This window comes from Chelonia mydas, chromosome 2 (genome assembly GCF_015237465.2).
Source record: "Chelonia mydas isolate rCheMyd1 chromosome 2, rCheMyd1.pri.v2, whole genome shotgun sequence".
Classification (NCBI taxonomy): domain Eukaryota; kingdom Metazoa; phylum Chordata; order Testudines; family Cheloniidae; genus Chelonia; species Chelonia mydas.
This window is the reverse complement of record NC_057850.1, coordinates 107,479,769-107,500,381: the sequence shown is the minus strand read 5'-3', so window position 1 is coordinate 107,500,381 and position 20,613 is coordinate 107,479,769. Positions and strand designations below refer to the sequence as shown.

Genomic DNA, 20,613 nt, shown 5'->3' with positions numbered 1-20,613 from the left:
GGGAACAAATCTAGAATCCTGATTAAACAACTATATATGACAATTAAATCTGCTTTTATCTTATAAAACTTCATACTGAGGGGTGGGGGTGGGGGGTGAGAAAGGTGGCTAAAGTCTAACCGTGTCCTCTTTAAGCTATGCTTAAGTGAACACAGCAGAATATTTAAATCTAGCCTCAGTTACGGGATTAGTGTTCATTGAAATTTGTGTGTGTGTGTGTGTTTTTTTTAAATGCAGATCTGCAATCCTTTCCCAGTGCCAGTCAGCAAACATATTGCCATAATTAAAGGGCAGTTTCTGGTAGAAGATCTGCTGCCCTTATAGCTCTGAGGTTTGCTGAACATTTGGCTTTAAACTCTCTTTTCTTCCAAAGATCAACATCTGTTCTACAATGGTAACTCTAAATATTGTTGGCAAACACAGAAGAATACTGAATTCCATCTTAGGAATTATAACAATGATGTTGGAAACTAAGCAAAAGTACTAATATGAAGCTGGGAACAAATTCAGAAGAGAGGGTAATGCTTTTTTTGTTTGCTTTTTTTCTTCAGTATTCAGTTAATGAGAAAAAACTGCTGGAAATAAGGACAGAAATAGTGGCATTGGTAAGAATTTAAGAATGGATTGTTGAATGATATAAGGTGGCTTTTGTATTTGTGTACTGTAAACAGGCACAAACAACTTGAACATGAGTAGTATTTAAATGTCCATATATCAGGTCTCCTAAATGTACGGAACTCATTTTTTAGCTAGTTTTAAATAGTTTGTTGTGTATGTGTGTATGTATAGTACTATGATATTACTACACAGGTAACTGAAATATAATGACAGGTTTCAGAATAACAGCCGTGTTAGTCTGTATTCGCAAAAAGAAAAGGAGTACTTGTGGCACCTTAGAGACTAACCAATTTATTTGAGCATAAGCTTTCGTGAGCTACAGCTCACTTCTACACTTTCCACAGTATGCATCCGATGAAGTGAGCTGTAGCTCACGAAAGCTTATGCTCAAATAAATTGGTTAGTTTCTAAGGTGCCACAAGTACTCCTTTTCTTTTTGAAATATAATGCTGTACATACATGATTACTCCTGGGGGAATTCTGTGCCAAAAAATTAAAAATTCTGCATATTTTATTTGTCAAAATAACACTACGTAATCATGCCAGTTTCAATTATTTTGTAACTTATTTCGAAATACCTGTCTGCAACTATGTCTGTGACAATACCAACACAAAAAAAAATTCCCCCAGGAGTAGAAAATTAAAGAAACCCCTACAACAACCCAGTTCCTGTTTCTCTGCCCATTTTCCCCAGAGCCCAGCTGCACCCTCTCCCAGCACAGACACTTGCACATACTCCCTACCCCCCAGAGCCCAGCCACGGGGCACCCCCCAGCCCAGATACCCGCAGTGGCGCAGAATTCCCCCAGGAATAAATGATACGCATGAAAGCAAAGCTCACATGGAGTTCTTAGAACCCTGAACGTATATAAATATTCAGTTCAGTTATCATATTTTATATGTTTGAGTTATTTTGAGAACTTTTGTGTGTTTCCTTGTCTTTATCATGGAAAATCCACTGCTCCATCAGGCTTGAAACTGCTGGGTTTTTCTACCCTTTCTAAATCTGAGCCCAACAAAAGGATCCTCTCTATCCTCTTTGCTCCCCCATCCACCTCCACATGCAGTTTGTCTGTTGGCATCCTCAACAGGTGCAACTAGTCAACTGCATTAATGTGACTCCCCAGTCTTCTGCTTCTGTACTCATAAGCAGAGATTTCCTTGATAGCTGTCTGAGAACTCCTTTCCTCAGGAATTTTTGCTATCTTCTCCTAGTGTGGTTTGTGTCAGCAGAGACTCTTTGGGAGAGCACCTTGAGGAAGGTAGGGGACTCCAAGCCTAACAGTAGATCCTCAGCTGCTTCAGGTGTAGTGTAGTATCCAGCCAGCTATATCAAATGGCTCTTGTTCAAATGTTCACCTCTTTGCACTGCCAGCCCGCACCTGGGCGGGGGAGGGAACTGGACTTGTCAGTCTTCAACCTCTCTGTGTGCAGAACTCATTTCAGGATGGAGATTTAAAGATCTGGAATAAGAAATCTTGGGAATTATTTCTTAAATTTCATGGATCTCAAGAATAATCACATTCCAATTCATTCCTGCCACTAATGGTTCCTATATTTTACATTCAGGAATAACAACTATCATAGCCAAGCAGTGAACTTTAGTCTGTTGCCCAGCCCTGGGGTGTTCACAAAGTTAATGATTTTTCTGCTATTCTGAAATAAGAGAGCATCCAGTTCTACCACTTTCTGGATAATCTGCTAGCAAAGGTGCAATCATATGAGCTTTCCATGTTCACCAAATCATCCAGTTCCTGGTACATAATAGATTCATAGTGAATCATTAGAAGAGCTCCCTTACCCCACCTTAGGAATTCCAAACCAACCTGGGTCTTGTGGTACTGTCAGAGGAGAAATTTGACATAACACAAGCTGCAATTCCTCAGCACATCAGTGCATTCAGCTAATCCATATGATAAAGGCCTGTGAGGGAGGGAAAAGTACCTTGAGTACTCCAACTTTCATCTCCTTCAGAATTCCCAGTCAGGCATGGAGGTACCTGGTTCAGGATATGGACTGTGTGTTGATAGTCCCTTCAGATGTCCAGTCCCTTCAGTAGTGATCACAAGGACACAGCTTTGGCAGATGCACCAGCAGTGTGCATGGCAACCAACACCAACTTTCGGGAAGGAGAGCTCAGATGGAACATGAATCATGGCATGTGATCTCCCCAGGAATCCCAGCTCCGCATCAACCTCCTGGAGCTGTGGAAAGCAGAAAATGCAGTAGTCAGCTTCCTCCCAAGGGGCTTTTTGAGAACTGCAACTCTTCGCTTGGAAGGTGACAGCAGAACTACTAGGCTCATATCAACTGTCAAGATGGAATTGAAAGTGAAAATCTAAAAAGAGAGGCCAGAAAATTCTTCCATAATTGGAACATCTGGGTCTGCCCATCAAAGCCACATACATCTCTGGCAAGCCCAACAGTCATGTTGATTTGCTTAGTTGTTTTAAGCAAATGGTATAACAGTGGGAGCAAACCAAACAAAAACTCGATCAAATTATATCAAGGTGGTTCTTTCCATGGTGGGGATGTTTACAAACCAAACCAACAGGAATAGTGAGATTCTGCTCCTAGCATTAGCTCCCACAGGCCTGGAGAATGGACACCATCTCATTTCCCTGATTAAGCTTCCAGGGGCATACCTTTTCTCCTCAGAAACAAGGTGATCAGAAAGATCAGCTAGGATGAGGCCTCAATAAAGCCAGATCATCCCTTACTAGCCCAGGCACCTTTGTTTTCCCAGACTGGTACATATTCAGTATGTCCACCATTCATTTATATTGACAGTTTCTCAGCACCTTGTTCATCTGAACCTCTTCAAGTTGTGATACAAATCACCAACAGCAAAGAAGGGAATGCTGATGTTGCATCCTTAACTATAATCTAGTGCTGGGTTAAGGAAGTGGAGAGACGAGTGAAATAAAAATGGGGCCAGATTATATATTTATTTTGGCAAAACTCCCATTTTACTTTGTTGGAAATTTGCTTGAGTAAGGATTGCAGGATCAGGCACAAAAGCTGTCGGTCAAGTATAGTCAGCATGAATTTTTAAAGACAGACTACAAACCCTTTGAATAGGATTTTATGATGGAATCGACAGCTAATTGTAAATTTGATATGAAGTCACCACTGTAATAAATCCATCAGGAAATATATATGTTTTATAAGCTTTTTTAAAAAACACTACAGCAGAGCAGTAAGTCTTATACTTGTATTCACCTAAATTTGGCAGCATGAATTTTCAGTACTATAAGGGAAACCTCTGGCTTCTTAAGAAATATAACATTACTTAATACTTCTTAGAGGGAGGAGTATAACTACAGAAGCCTCCAGAGAAAGGCTGATTCTTAGTTTTTAATACATTGTTAAAGTACTGAATCTGCAAGAGTGAAGGGAGAGCCAAAAAAAGTAATTCAGAAAGGAAACAGATTTAGTTTTAAGGTTAAATTATGTTCAAATAACTTAATACTCTGCTTTGTTTCTAGCATGCACAACAAGACCGAGCTCTAACTCAAACAGATCGGAAAATAGACACAGAAGTTGCAGGACTGAAAACAATGTTGGAATCGCACAAACTTGATAATATTAAATACTTAGCAGGTAAGGAATTCTGACAAATATATGCACGCATGTTAGAGTTGTTTTCGACTCTCTTATTAAAGGCCCTGATTCAGCAAGGTACTTAAGCACATTGAGTAGACTCATTGACTTTAGTGGGATTATTTGTGTGCTTAAAGTTAGGCACACGCTTACTCACTGAATCATGCTTAAATTTATTTACAATGCCTGCCAAGAGTGGTTAGCGATGTAAAGGAGATCTATCCATTACTTAGAACAGTTCAGCTTGTACGATTATTGTCCTGTGTATATATACATGCCTTGTGCTGAAGTACAGTTTTTCATTTTTGGGCATTTGTATGTAAAGAACACTTTCATAGAACTGTAAGGCTGGAAGGGACCTTGAGAGGTCATCAGATCCAGCCCCTTGTGCTGAAAAAGGACCAAGTAAACATAAACCATCCCTGAAGATGTTTATCCAACCTGTTCGTGAAAACTTCCAGTGATGGGGATTCCACAACCTCCCTTGGAAGCCTATTCCAGAGTTTAACTCCCTTTATAGTTAGCAAAATTTTCCTAATAGCTAACCTAAATCTTCCTTGCAGCAGATTAAGCCCATGACTTCTTATCCTCTCTTCAGTGGACATGGAGAACAATTGATCACTGTTCTCTTTACAACAGCCCTTAACATATTTTAAGACTGTTATCAATTCACCCCTCAGTCTTCTTTTCTCAAAACTAAACATGCCTAGTTTTTTTAACCTTTCCTCATAGGTTAGGTTTTCTAAACCTTTTGTCATTTTTGTTGCTCTCCTTTTGACACTCTTCAGTTTATACACGTATTTCCTAAAGCCTGGAACCCAAATTGGACACAGTACTCCAGTTGAGGCCTCATCAGTGCTGACCAGAGTGGGACATTTACTTCTCACATACAATATTCCCGTTAATATATCCCAGAATGATATTAGCCTTTTTCACATCTGCATTACATTGTTGACTCATATTCAGTTTGTGAACCTTTGTTACCGCCAGATCTTTTTCAACAGTACTACCATCTAGTCAATTCTGTAGTTGTGCATTTGATTGCACTTCCTGAGTGAAGTACTTTATACTTGTCTTTATTGAATTTCATCTTGTTGATTTCAGAACAGTTCTCTAATTTGTCAAGGTTTTTTTGAATTCTAATCCTGTCCTCCAAAGTGATTGCAACCCTTCCCACCCTGGTGTCATATGCAAATTGTATAAGCATAATATTACATAATATAACATGTTTCTTGTGTTATTGCTTACATCATTTTCATATCCTGACTTTTCACTATGTATTTTTGACTGTAAATATGCAATACTACTAAATGAGTAGGTTTGCTGTAGAGATGTATTGATTTGAGCATGGTTATTGATAAACCTATTAACATGGTTCTGTCTCTCACACTAGTACAGTTATTATTCATATTTTTCATAACAGGATTCCTAACCCATTGTAGGAACATTGCCTACAGAGGTAGTCTCATTTGAAAATGTGTCGGGGGAGTAAAGCTCTTTCCCCTACTTTGAAAAATACATTGGTCTCCTATGTTGGATCTTAGGATTTTCAAAAGTACTATAAATATTGCCAATTACAGGCTGGTAATTGGGCAAATTGGTTGAAACTATAATGAACAGAATTATCAGACACATAGATGAACACAGTTAGTTGGGGAAGAGTCTACACGGCTTTTGTAAAGGGAAATTATGCCTCATAAATCTATTAGAATTTTTTGAGGGAGTTAGCAAACATGCACAAAGGTGATCTAGTGGATATAGCGTACATGGACTTTCAGAAAACCTTTGACAAGGTCCCTCATCAAAGGCTCTTAAGCAAACTAAGCAGTCCTGGGATGAGAGGGAAGGTCCTCTCATGGATCAGTAACTGCTTAAAAGACATGAAACAAAGGGGAGGAATAAATGGTCAGTTTTCAGAACGGAGAGAGGAATATAGTGTCGTGTTGTCCGTCTCCCCCCCCCCCCCCCCCCCCCCCCCCCACCCCCGTGGATCTGTACTTGGACCAGTGTTGTTAAACATATTCATAAATGATTTGGAAAAAGGGGTAAAGAGCGAGGTGACAAAGTTTGCAGATGATACAAAATTATCCAAGACAGTTCAGTCCAAAGCAGACTGCGAAGAGCTACAAAGGGATCTCACAAAACTAGGTGATTGGCAACAAAATGGCAGATGAAACTCAGTGTTGATAATGTATATTGGAAAACATAATCCCAACTATACATACAAAATGATGAGGTCTAAATTAGCTGTTACCATGCAAGAAGGAGATCTTGCAGTCATTGTGAATAGTTCTCTGAAAACAGCATCTGCTCAATGTGCAGTGGCAGTCAAAAAAGTTAATGTTAGGAACCGTTAGGAAAGGGGTAGATAATTAGACAGTAAATATCATAATCCCACTATGCCTACACCTGGAATACTGCATGCAGTTCTGGTCACCCCATGTCAAAAAGATATAGATTTATATATTAGAAATGGAAAAGGTACAGAGAAGGGCAACAAAAATGATTAAGGGGATAGAACAGCTTCCATATGAGGAGAGATTAAAAAGACTGGGACTGTTCAGGTTGGAAAAGAAACAACTAAGGGGGAGGGGATATGATAGATGTCTATAAAATCGTGAATGGTGTGAAGAAAGTAAATAAGGAAGTGTTATTTACCCCTTCACATAACAGAACCAGGGGGTCACTGTTAGCCGATGGCCAGGGATGTTTGGTGAGGTGCCAGCTATGCCCGTTTATACCATCCGTGACTTTAACCACTAGGACGCACTGTCCCTTCGCGGCGGGCAGCCCGGGCTAGGCTGACGGATGCCCCAAGGTCCTAACCACCCGTGACTTTAACTGCTAGAGCTCAGAGCTCCTTCGCAGCGGGCAGTCAACACTGACTGACAGGTGCCCCAATGGCAGCACTAAGAGCCTCTCCACACCCGTGACTTTAACTGCTAGAGCTCAGAGCTCCTTCGCAGCGGGCAGCCAGGATTGACTGACAGGTGCCCCAAGAGTTTGCCCCGTGGAGGCGGCACAACTCAACGCTAGGCTCTTAGTACTCTCACCTAATGGCCAGGCTTTATAGCCAAAACGGCTGAGGTTCTTTAATTGTGTTGGCTGCTTTACAGTAAACCAGAGAAACAAGTCAGGCTTATGCACAATGGTTACCAAAATTTATTAAACTAGATTCTAATCATGTGGTTACAAAATTGCTAGTGCCTACTTAGTTAAATGTAGAGATGTTACACACACAAACAAGTTACAAAAACTGAAGCCGCAATCCCAAAGAAAGAAAACAAAGTATAGAGCTCTATTTCAAAATATGTGTACACTAAAGATAGGAGATCAGGTGTGGGTGCTTCTTACCCTCCTTGCATCTCTCGATTCCAGCGGTGCCAAGCCAGGATCGGTCACTCAATTCCGCGGAAAGACGAATAAGGGACAAGGCTTAGGGACCCTCTTAGCTGCAGAAGCCTTGGGAGGCTGTCACTTATCTGACCAGCAGATAGATAGTGAAAAGCACTCAAAAATCATGGTGCTGTAGGTCCCCTACTTATACCTCTGTACTCCTTTATTCTCTTTCTCCTTTCTATGCTAAATTGGGGCTGGTCTGTCGGGGTGACGCCAGCTCTCGCAAGAGTAGTTCACACTTGCAAGGGAGAAACAATAAGTTTCGACTACTGGACACTTCTTTTATCAGGGTAAATATTTTCCCACCTAGGATGTTGGTGTGTGTGCATCATGCTGTTTTAGTAAGGGCTAAGAGCCATGTCTGTCACAGGGCCTCTGCCTGCTGTGAGCCTAATCGTTGTATATGTTCCCAGAGGCACATTGTCACAGCACACCTGTGCTTCTCACAGCTTCAAAGGCTGTGCTGGAATTTATGTTGAGTGCCCTGTTGTTTTGGCTCCCGTGTGTTTCCAGCAATGCTGGTCTGAGGGGGGGGGCTGGCTGTCTGGCTACAGTCACCCAATGAAATTAATAGGCAGCAGGGTTAAAACAAAGAAAAGGAAATACTACTTCACACAACACACATTGCCAAAACTATAACTGGGTTAAAAAAAAGAATTAGGTAAGTTCATGGCGGATAGGTCCATCAACGGCTATTAACCAAGATAGTCAGGCATGCATCCTCATGCTCTGGGTGCTCCTAAGCCTTTGACTGCCAGAAGCTGGAACTGGACCACACGGGATGGATCACTTGATATTTGCCCTGTTCTGTTAATTCCCTTTGAAGGATCTGGCATTGGCCACTGTCTGAAGACAGGATACTGGACTAGATGAACCACTGGTCTGACCCAGTATGGCCATTCTTATGTTTGTATGATCACTTAGCATTGCGTAACTACTCTTATTAAAGACAAAGGTAAAAACACTCTTTACTTTTTGGAGGGTGACTGTGAGAAGAAGAAGAGGGCTCACACAGACAGAATTGCAAACTTGTTAAAGGATAAACTTTTCAACAAATTATATTGATCATATCTACTCTTTTTAAGTGAGGTTTAAAAACTATAGTGTTTGCAGGATATTGGACTTTGCTACTAATATTCATATTGTCTTTATTTCCTCATTTTGTAACCATAACTTGTTACGTTGATCTTAATAATTCGAAACGGTAAGCAATGATAGGATTTTTCAATACTGCTGATAGCTTTCCAGCCCATTTTTCCTTCACTCCCTCTTTCCTTCCTTTCTCCTCTTTTGTCATTTTGTGGTCACTTCCCCACTGAAGTTGTGTTTGTACTCTGGAGATGAATAGCTTGTTTTGTTAAATAAAAAATAAAGAATATAGCCATAACTTGTAACAATTCATTGTATTTGCAATTAACTGTTGGAATACTGCTTCCTGAGGGAGCAATACAAGAACTAACAATGTATTCTCGCCTTTTCTCATTCTCACACTAACTCTTGTTTTTTTTCTTTCAGGTTCAGTATTTACATGTCTTACTGTAGCACTGGGATTTTATCGTCTGTGGATATAATAAAGCATCTATTTAAAAGGACATGTGCTCTCTTGCCTTATAAAAATCAAGGATGTTTTCTCCTAGCTTCATTCAGTCTTCACTTTAAAGCGAGTCAATACTATTTTATTTATATTTATTTTTTAAAATAATCTGTATTGAAAATGTAACCAAAATGTGCCTGGGAATAAATTGTTCGTGTATCTCAATATAGAGAGAAGATTGCCTCTGGCACAAACCAGGCATACTCTAGACAGCTCTGCCAATTCCCCTCAATCCTGACCTGCAATATCCTTTTCCTATTGTAGTTTTAGAGCCTCACTTAAGCAGACTGCAAATTATACCAAATGGTGTAGTGACTGTGTGATGTGGTGAAGAATCCACTAGGAATTATATGCCAGACTCTGCTGAGATATGCATGTGCAGTAGCAGTTGTATGTTTCAGAACAGAATTTGGTCATAAATTTAAAATCTCCAAATGTATTTAATTAGTGACCTTACAGCAATTTTGGACGTAGGCCTTTGGAGTGAAACACTACTGGATTAATGCACAGCCTACACACTTCCTCTTCGTTAATAAAAATGTATTCATATACTTATATTGTAAAGAAATATTTCTTTATCTGTTATGCTAATTTTTAAAGTGTTTGCATCATGGTTTGTTTTCCAAATTGCCGTCCAAACAAACAGTTATGTTTCATGAAAACTGTTGTGTAATGAAACAGTGTCTCTATGACCTTTTTGTTTTTTTACGTAGCATTTTAAGAACTCACTTTTAGGACACACAAGGTTCTGAAACTCATTGCACATGATGATTTTAAATTTTGTACTAAAACTGGGACAGAAGTTTGAAGAGCAGTAAGATCTAATAGCTTATATTAATCTCTTCTACAAGCTTATGTCGAGATACAAACTGCTCTCTGTCACTGCTTGATTGATAGAAGAGAATTGCCTCTTTTACTCTTGAGGTGAGAATTAAAGCTGATTAGTTCTCTTCTAGGGAGGAAAGAGCAACTGGCTATCACTTACTAGAGTGATCGCCTTAGGGCTGTGGTCAGTAGGGGAATGTCTACACTAGCTATTTTCCCAGAAGTTCTACAAATGGTACAGCTCCTCTACTGGTAGCAATGGTAGGAGCACTAATGTAGACTAGCCACTGGTGTGTTTAATCCTGCACAGACCAAGGCCATATGGAATGGTAGTTACGATATCAATGCCTTCTCTACATTAATGCTTCCACTAGTGGTAGCAATGAGGGGAAATTATAGGGAAATGGGGCTAATGTGTCCAGGGTCAATCACCAAACAGAGCTGCCAGGTCCAATCACTCTCCTTAACCTAGGGTCCTGTCTCTCTGCTTAGCTTCTCTTTGTTTTTTTCCTCTCTCTGTGGGCTGATGGTAAAGGCTGGCAGGTACCATACCAGTTTTGCTCCCTGCTTTGTTTATTGAAGTCCTGGCAGGCTGGCTAACTTTTTGTATATATACCCCAGTAGCCATTGAACTTTCTTGGCTGTTGGGGCTATCATTTGTTATACGAAGGCAGAGAGGAGGTCAGATGGAGGTAGAAGTATCTTACAAAAGCAAGGACTACCCTGGACCTAAAGGCTAATGGATAATCATTAAAAATGTAACTCTAACAATAATCTGAGTTTAATCGCTCTTAATAAAAATAACCAATTGGTCTTTCCTATTAGTGATTCTTAATTTAGTAAACCTTACCTTAGCTGCTAAGAGTTAAGAAACAACATAAATAAAAAGACTTCTATAAAACACTGAAAAGGAGAGAACATTTAAGAGGTAGTGTAAAGGAAGCTAGTATTGCAAAACAACATCCTCCAAATTACTAGCATCTTTTGAATTGGTTTTGTGTTTGTCGAAAAACTATAAAAATTATGCAACTCTTAAAGGTTGTTTTAAAGCTGGATTTTTATATTTGTTTTAAATGTCACTATTAAAGTGTCAGGCATTATAATTTAGGTAAACGTTAGGTGTGATCTACTTCAGTCTTTTATATATAAAAGCATATAGTGGGAACTATATATCCTTGATACACTGGAATATAATCTCTGACCAGCTGGATGCCTAAGCAGTTGATGAATTGTCGTAGGATTAAAATATTAGTGAATTCTAAATTTATTCTGCATATTTAATTTCAAATATAAAGTGAATTCTGCTGAAAAGTGAGATTCTTATACAAGATGAGTCTGACTTTTGCAGTGAAATAAAGCTGCAAGATTATAAGATTTATTTATTTTTTGTTCCAGAAATGGATCTTGAAGGAAAAACAGCACTCTCAATGTTTGCTGTAGACTGGAATTAATAAAGTTCACAAAAAGGGGCAACATACAGAATAGGAAACCTTCAGTATTCCAAGCCTGTAAAGTCTCCAGGTACGGTGCTCAAGGCCATGAAATTTCTAAATTAGATATGTTGTTAGATGCAAAACCTTCATTGATCAGGGAACACGGTACAGTTTGCTATGCATTTAAAAGCCATTGCAGATCAGTTATGATAGTTTCTGACATATTCATGCAAGCTGTAATATCTTTACCTGCATTGGCATTAAAAAAAAGTGCAAAATCCCTTTCTGTATTTGAAAAGCTCAAATAAATCCCTTCCAATCTGATCCTTAAAATCGAAATCCAGCTTACTGATACAGATGAGGAGCAAGCACATCAGCACCCATGAACTAGTTTTTGGAATGTTAAGATTTATATCCAAAGAACAAATAACTACAAGCAGCAACTGGGAAACCCAACTCCAGTGCCATTAATTTTCCATTCCTTAATTTCTCTAAAAGCTTTTTTCTGCACACATGCTACATAATGTCTTCAGTATTATAGCATATTTCTCATCAGCATTTGAAACTTATTTCTGTATCAGATTTCAAAATTTTGCCTTCGTACTGGCAGACCTCATTTCAGAAGGTGTGGTCATCTGGCATAGCTGGAAACTGGGGGGGCTTTTGTCTTTCTATAAAATCATTGCAATTCTGAAAGTTTCAAGGCAGCCTACATTTCTATCAATAGTATAGTATGCTGCTAAGGAGGAAATGGGTGTTCAGGTCCTGAGCACCTTTAGGCCAGCATGAACAGACAGTTCTGCAGAGGGGATTGTGTGGGGGTAGGGGATGGGCAGAGAGCGCATTGGAGTCTTCCTCTACTAGAAATACAGGTTGATCCTATAATAAGCCTTGGGCTCTGGGGAGCAAATGTGAATCAAGGAGGAACTCTCACAAAATAAAATTTACATGTTGTGACAGGGTTGGGCCAGAGGGCTACAGGAGAGTAACAGAAGGCAGATATATTAGCCCCAGGCTATGTAGGTCCCTTTTCCCTGACTAAGGTAACAGGGAAGGTTCCAGAACAATCAGGAACTTTCCGGAGACAATTAAGACAGGCTGATTAGAACACCTGCAGCCAATCAAGAAGCTGCTAGACTCAATTAAGGCTGGCTAATCAGAGCACCTGGGTTTTAAAAAGGAGCTCACTTCAGTTTGTGGCGTGCGTGTGAGGAGCTGGGAGTAAGAGGCACTAGGAGCTGAGAGTGAGAATGCGGGCTGTTGGAGGACTGAGGTTTACAAGCATTATCAGACACCAGGAGGAAGGTCCTATGGTGATGATAAAGAAGGTGTTGGGAGGAGGCTATGGGGAAGTAGCCCAGGGAGTTGTAGCTGTTGCACAGCTGTTCCAGGAGATGCTCTAGACAGCTGCATCCACAGGGCCCTGGGCTGGAAACAGGAGTAGAGGGCGGGCCTGGGTTCTCCCCAACTTCTGGTCAGACATAGGAGGAGTCAGCCTGGTCCGTGGGATTGGAAAAACAGCCAAGCTGAGGGCTGCTGTGAAGCTCCAAGGCGAGCAAATCCATCAATAAGCGCAAGACCCGCCAAGGTGGAGCAGGAACTTTGTCACAATGTAAATATACTAGTAGGAAGAAGAAGAAACTGAGATGGGAGTTCTTACATTTTTGTTTTTAATTTAAAATCTGTAACCAAAAAAGGCCTCTTTTCCCTAGGAAGTTCTAACCTGTTTCTGTTTCCTTACAGCTAAATTACCTAGCCCTGTCTCTATTAAAAGTCTTAATTTTGTCCTTTTTCAAGTGTGGTGTTAAGGGCTTATGTGGTAAAACCATGAGTGGAAAAAGAAGAGTTGTTTAAAGCTAGATATTTTCTTTGCATTAACTGGAAATGTTCCTTGATTCTTCTATACACATGATCTGCCTTAATGTTAATGTACTGTGTATCTGTCTCCACAGCACCAGAAGCAGTCTATTGCTTTTAACTACATATACCTGATTCCTCTGATGTAATTGCTGAATGTTATTCTTCTTACTTTATCCATTTTTATATACCCTGGCATAGGTAATCTGCATCCTTTTTCCTATTCTTCTGCCTGTCTATGCCAGCAAACAGTCTAGCCACTCAAGGTCTTGTCACTAACATTTTATCTATTAGTCTCGCTTTTAAACCGTTTGCTTCTATTTTAACTGCCTTGGATCTTGAAATTTGACCAAAATATTAGAATAATAATTAAAATCAGGATCATATCTCAAGCCAAAAGTTTGAGTATACTAAAAATTATGCTAAAAGCTTTAAAGTGTGATTATGGTCAGTAAATGACCATATAAAATGGCATTTTCTCACTTAACATATGTACTCACTGAGTGAAATCCTGGCCCCACTAAAGTCAATGGCAAAATTCCTTATTAACTTCAGTGGAGCCAGGAATTAACCTTATATGTATTGCAAGTCATGTCTGCTTTACTTCCAGGAAAAAAGTGATTGGTGTGGTGTTTTGGGTTTTTTTTCCTACTCCTGCTACCACCTGCAGACCCGATACAGCCCAGTTTTATTTTTTTCTATCAGCATAATTGTTAGCTGAATTCCAGTTGCTAATTTGTTGTTACTGGTCATAATGCGTGGGCAAGACTCATTTTTCTCATCCCATTGTAAGTTTTCAGGGCTCAAATAGAGGGATCTTTTTTGCTTCTAAACTAAGCAAATTCTATTTGAAAGACACTGAACATGAGAAAGCACAATGCATACATGGTCTCTTTTCCTGCTATAAAAAAAAATCTATACTGGAACAGGAATTGTATTTGAAAAATAAATCTTTATTCCTTGATCACTTTTTAGTTTCATAATGCATTTTTAATTCTGAGTTTTATCAATTCTTATGTTTTTAGTTGTACAGCTATTGAATTTATATTTATATTTTTACAGATTAAAAAAGTGCATTCCATTTGAGCGATTGTTACATTATCAACTGTTCATGTTAAGTGCATAAATGGAAGACTGACCTTTGCCATTAATGAAATGTGTGGAATATTTGGTGTTTGTTTTTTAATCTGAAATAAAAGCATATATGCTGGCAAAATGACTTGCCTATTTTTATCAAAGCTGATATAATTGAGAAGTTTATTCTTCCTAGCACAAGATTAGTGGAATATACTTTTTTAGCAGCATATCACATTTTACCATTTTTCTGAACATTGTTCCTCTACCACTTCAAAGACTATCATGTTCCTGACAGAAGTTATTTAGAAGTAATTTGTTGCCTTATTCCCTGTAGAGCATTCAGATTTCTGTGTGCCCACAATAGTCTTCACTTGCTGTTCTTTGCTATTGCTTTAGAGGAAATAGGAAGTTTGGTCTGAGTCCTGCCTTTTCTGTTCCTGTGATCCATTATACAGGCATTTACCTTCATCTGTCTCTTCTGTGGTTAGTTTTCTCCAGATGCCAACTACTGCACCAGATAAGTCAGGTATCCAAATCAGCTTGGCTTACATTACATAAATTTTTATAGCAACAGAGAAGTCAAATCAAGCATACATAAACTCTGGAAAGTAAAGGTAAGCAGCCACTAAGCTGGTAGCTAAGGAATAACAAAGTATTGTCTACGCTTACTTTCTTTTCTGAGTGACTTGGCACTAAGTGAAGCCTTGTCTACACTACACTAGGAAAACTACATTGCTGAGGTGTTTGCAACATGTGCTTTTAACTGTTGTTCCTGAAATAGTGCAGAACAACATGGCTAATCTTTCTGTGCATGTCTCTAAACTCAATATCCCCAGTAGATGCCTGTTGTCTACACTTGCAAAAATCCACTGTTGATAAGGCTTGGGATGAAAAGCGTTGAACATTAGTGTAGCATTTCCTCACCACACCTCATCTATAGTTTTGGCTAATGTTTATTCCTGTCCTCAAGGTAAATGAATATTGCCCAATATTCAAACTATGCTAACTTCTCCTTTCCTCTCCTTTGCCGTCTTCCCCTGCCCACCACCTATCAAGCTCTTCTTTAAAAGCGCAGTGGTTGCTCAGTTTTATTACTGATTTTTGTATATGTTTCAGTAAAGTTGTGATTAACGTTAAATGGACAGTCCCTTCTTGCTGTATCTAAAATTTCACATTACAGATATTGGGCAGATACTTTTTAAAGGATAAGTTGTGCGTGTACAATGTTGTGTGAGAATTGTAAATTCAACTGTGTGATGGGATATACCAAGGTCAAATTGAGCCAGCAAAGGCTAATGAGCTACTGTGGGTCCACTCAGCCCCAAGCAGCTACACCTGCCCTTGCAATCAGATAATGAAAGGGGGGAGGAGGACAGTTCACTAGCTGGCTAACTAAGGAGAAGAACAGATATGTTATGTGTTGCTCTTTGAGAGAAAGGACCAGTCCAGGATCTCTACAGAGACTGCTGACTGCCAGAGCCCTGTGGAGGAAGGTAGGCTTGGCCAAAGCTATTGAGTTTCTCTTTGCTTGATTATAAAAGGACTTTGGCTCAGGCAGGGCTACCTGGGAGAGGCAGGAGGGGCCTTCTAAGACTGCTGCAGGGAATCCTTTCCCAGGTAGGGTGTGGGGAACTGCCTCAATTAAACTTTAGACTTATTTGTGCCCTACTCAAACCTGGTGTTTGCCTGGAACACGGAAGAGCATGTGGTCACAAACTGTTATGGTACTTAAAACTTTCCTAAGGTTTATACAATGCAGTCTTGAAAAGAATTTCCCTCACTAGCTCAAAATGAGTCTAATTTTGATGGCTTTAAAACTATTTTAGCTGCATGTGCAGAATATCCCTGTATCTGTTAGAGAATTTAGAAGCCAAGTCCTAGCTTGGCCTGCATCTGGATGCATACCTTCAACTTCATAACCAGGAGGGGAATGGTGGGATTGGAGGGCAGGGCAGGGCCTAGGGGTAAAAGATAAAGTCAGTGTGTTTATAAAAATGTATGTCTAATCTGCTTGTACTCCACAAGCACCCTCTCTGTTGCTCCTGAGTAATCTCTGTCAGGGTGTTGTGTGGGCAGATACTGTTTGGGCAGATACTGCAACTTTTTGAAGTAGTATTATGCCTGGTTCTGAAGTAGTATTATGCTGGGCAGTCAGAGTTTAGTCCTAAGCAATTCTTGTTTTATCCATTAGCCATCATCTTGTTATGGCAAAGGTATAGTTAAATACATTACATGGATTATATCAAATATTTGTATGAAATTTTCCTTAGGGACAAATGTAAAGGTCCTTGCTGAAAAGACCCCTAAATGGATGCCTGTAACAGTTAAGGGGATTTTGTGGCTTAAGCACTGTCTTGTGTGGAGACTTACAGCAAAGAGTGGACTCTGGCTGTAGTCAGACCAGAAGAGATCCTGCTGCTCAATCATCTCTTATATTTTTGAGAGAGAACACTGCAATGAATATTAAAATAGCGTATCTGGATGTCCCATCAATAGTATTCTAAAACACTGCATCTGTATTGCAGTCAGATCCATAAAGCCTTCATTTTCCAATGAAAATGTTTATTACAATACATCAAGTTGTAATATGTAATAGTAGTTAATTTCCATTGTGTACAAGGCAGCAATTACCCAAGCAGTTGCTTGGTTTCTGTCCTCCTCAGATTTGAGGGAACCTATGGTTAGGGACACACACCTCGAAGACTGGTGCAGGGGCAAAAGGGTGCTGCTTTTCCCTTCATGCTTCCCTTTTAACCACTCAGTCCAAGTGCACCTAGGATTTATGAAATGTCAATAGTGTTGTTTCCAGCAGGCAGTAAGCAGATAATTTTCACTTGATCAGATGTTTGGTTATCCTGGGCTGCTGGACAACCAGGTTTTCCTAACCTGCCTGGCAGATCCTTATTGCACTTAGAGTTATAAACTTGATTGTGATAACAAGGTGTTCTTGGGGGTTGGGCATCTAACTTCATTGAAAAAATAAATCTAGTTTGATTTGATAGTAGATAGCAAATGGGTAATAACCACCTGCCAAAGCTAAGGCATCTAGTCTGAGGGGTAAATGTCTAGTACAGGGGTGGCCAGCCTGCAAAGGAGCCAGAATTTACCAATGTACATTGCCAAAGAGCCCCAGTAATACGTCAGCAGCCCCCCCCCCCATCAGCTTCACACCCCGCTCCCAGCATCTTCCACCCACCAGCAGCCCTGCTGATCAGTGCCTCCCCATCTCTCCTGCTCAGCTGTTTGAAGGCATGCAGGAGGCTCTGAGGGGGAGGAGAAAGGGCGTAGCAGGCTCAGGGGAAGAGGTGGGAAGGGATGCAGTGGGGGTAGAGCCAGGGGTTGAGCAGTGAGCCCCCCCACCCCCCGGCACATTGGAAATTTGGCACCTGTAGCTCCAGCCCTGGAGTCGGTGCCTATACAAGGAGCTGCGTGTTGGCCACCCCGGTCTAGTAGGACTTCACCTCCATTTTCATGCATGCCACTATTTCCATATGCATAGAAAAAGGAAATATATTTTTTCAAGTAGAAACAAAAAATAAAATGGCACTTCTGTGGTCCTATCCCAGGACAGTCAAAAATATAATATAGTTGACCTCAGCATTATAAAATCACGAGTAAATTCAAAATCATGAGACGTTAATGTATTTTGGATTCTTTTAATTTGTTTTTTTGAACTTTCAGGGTTCAGATTTAAGCTTTTTTTTTCTACATACACTTTTAAAATATGAAAGCTGAGATTCTTACCTAGTCACAAGAATCCAGGAGCAGTGACATGAAGAAAAACACCAAATAGTGACACTCATAATAAAAGCATGAGTTAGCAACAAAGTCGCGTTTTCTTTCATTTTAGGCTTTTTTTTAACAAAGCAATTCTAATGCAATAGAATGTAACCCAAATCCTTACACCCTGAAGTCAATGGGATAGTTATGTGTAAACGTTTCATTATCAATCTCCTGATGGGTATCGGTCTGAGATCTTTGTACTAAACAACTTGCCGCTTGAAAGCTAACGTACTGTTAAAACATCAACATGTGCACCAAAACCGCAAGGCCTTGATGTGCACTTTAGTTTTGGAGTAAGACAAGAACATAGATATGGATAAACGTACATATAGAAAAGCATGAAAAGGTGTTTATACCACACAGCATGATGGCTTTTTAAACACCTTAATTAGATTAAATAAATAGTAGCAAATGGGAGGAAAAACCATAACTGAAGTGGTTTATCTACAGTTCATAGAGGAATGGAGGTATGCAGTGCCCTGATTGCCCTTTGTAATAAGCCTGAATGCATGTAGTGGTAAAGAGATCTACACTTTAACAAATGCATTTGAACTGCCTTTGGCTACCTACCCCTTCTTTTAACTAGTGGTGATGGTGTGTCAGAAATTGTTTAACATTAGTTTTGTTTAGTTAAATATGGATTATTTTCTGGGTGGGGGATCGAATTGTCCACTTCTGTTGATTTTTAAAATCTCAAACTTAATGTCGCTCTAATGTAGGGTGTTTAGGCATAAACTCTAAACTATACTTTTTGTATACACTGTCAAAGACTGAAAGGGAAGTATGCTTAATCATCACTAATGATATAGTAGGAATAAGCCGTATGGTGACACTCACAGAAAAGACTAAATCATCAGGAGTTGCAAGTACCCATGAGGAGAGAGATTAGATACATGAGCAGAAAATATCAAAATTAGATTCTTCATGGTACAAAGCAAACTGATATTTCTGGGGGGAAAGAATTCAAGTGGGATTGAGAAACCTAGCAAGCAGTAATGCTAAGAGACCTAGAAGTGACAGTGAACAAACAAATTAGACAGGAGCTTGCAATGCAGTTTTGGCCAGTATACATTAAAGGCAGGGCTGGATTAAGTAACAAGTCTGTGTCTAGGACCCCAAACTCAGGGATCACATGATAACCTGATGAGGTCATTGTTGTTACAGCCTGAAAGGAACAAGGAACTCATTGCTGAGTGAGGTATCTGCTTTAAAAGAGGGAGGAGCTGCGGTAGTTTCTACTCCACCCAGAGCTGTGAGTCAGGAGGAGAGTGCTTGCCTTGCACTTCCCCACCCCCATCAGACCAGTCCTCCCAGTTCTACCCCAGCTGAACTATGTGGAAACCCAGCTGTCCAAAGCAGAAGGGGACTTTTTGACCTGTCCCCAGAGAGCCCTCTACTAGGGTGGCAAGTGCCTGAGTTCTGCCTCTTCCCAATGCAGACCCCAGCCTGCCTGAAGATAAGGAAAAATTGGCCCCACCAGGGCAATGGGGGGATGTAAGAGAGCATCCTACCACCCCAGCACAGGGATCCATGCATGCAGGTTACACAGAAGGTTCTCTGCTGGAGATGTGTAGGATCCCAACATGGAGTCTCTGCTGAGTGGCAGGCGGCCCCTCAATCCTCCGTTGTGATAGTGGGGGGCTGAAGGCTCTTCCTGGATCAGATCCCAGACTCCGTAAAGACAAGGAACGGTGCGCCAATCGTTGGAAGGTCCTAGAGTAGATCAGTTAGTGGTATTTGAACCATATCCCAAGAGGCTAGTGCTCTTAAATTTATTTGTGGTCTCTTCACTTGTTTTTTAAACCACCATGTGGTCCAGATCAATGAAATTACTCATCAACTACATAACTAGAGGAAATGACAAATATGGATAAACGCTCTTTACCTCTTCAGTGGGAAGAAAGACGTATTCCCCCATGCACAGCGCGTTATAATTAGGTTAGTACAGAGTTAGCTTTTCATATTGCTCGAAATAATTGGCATAGGCTACTACTAGAAGCAGGATGCCAGCCTTGATGGGCTATTGTTTTGATCTCTGTGGCAAATATGACAGGTTTCAGAGTAGCAGCCGTGTTAGTCTGTATTCGTAAAAAGAAAAGGAGGACTTGTGGCACCTTAGCAACTAACCAATTTATTTGAGCATGAGCTTTCGTGAGCTACAGCCGCTCACGAAAGCTTATGCTCAAATAAATTTGTTAGTCTCTAAGGTGCCACAAGTCCTCCTTTTCTTGTGGCAAATATGTTTGTCAAGGCTTTTTCCATTGTGCATCTAACCTAACAAAGTATGTACTTGATATACAATTTTTTATTTTTATTTTTTTTTGCAATCCTGCTGTAGTGGGAGTACACAGAAATGACACTGTCCTGTTTGCGTTTTTAACTACCTGTGTATAACACAAGCTGTACATATTCTCATTAGTGAGA

The 20,613-nt window shown here is 40.1% G+C and overlaps 1 protein-coding gene across 7 annotated transcripts in view; it reads left to right on the top strand.

The window, feature by feature from the left end:
• MCUR1 (mitochondrial calcium uniporter regulator 1) overlaps positions 1–14,545 on the top strand; it is a 32,332-nt gene extending 17,787 nt beyond the window's left edge. For 4 of the 7 annotated variants that reach the window (XM_037893086.2, XM_043538808.1, XM_043538809.1 and 1 more), the window contains 3 exons: positions 552–605; positions 4,107–4,221; positions 9,136–14,545. In XM_037893086.2, coding sequence (XP_037749014.2) covers positions 552–605; positions 4,107–4,221; positions 9,136–9,191 — 225 coding nt within the window. In that variant the 3' untranslated portion in view covers positions 9,192–14,545. Of the gene's footprint in view, positions 1–237; positions 519–551; positions 606–4,106; positions 4,222–9,135 lie in introns of those variants that run through there. The other 3 variants (XR_006288122.1, XM_043538806.1, XM_043538810.1) reach the window with 3 other exon arrangements.
• The last annotated feature ends 6,068 nt before the right edge of the window (positions 14,546–20,613 follow it).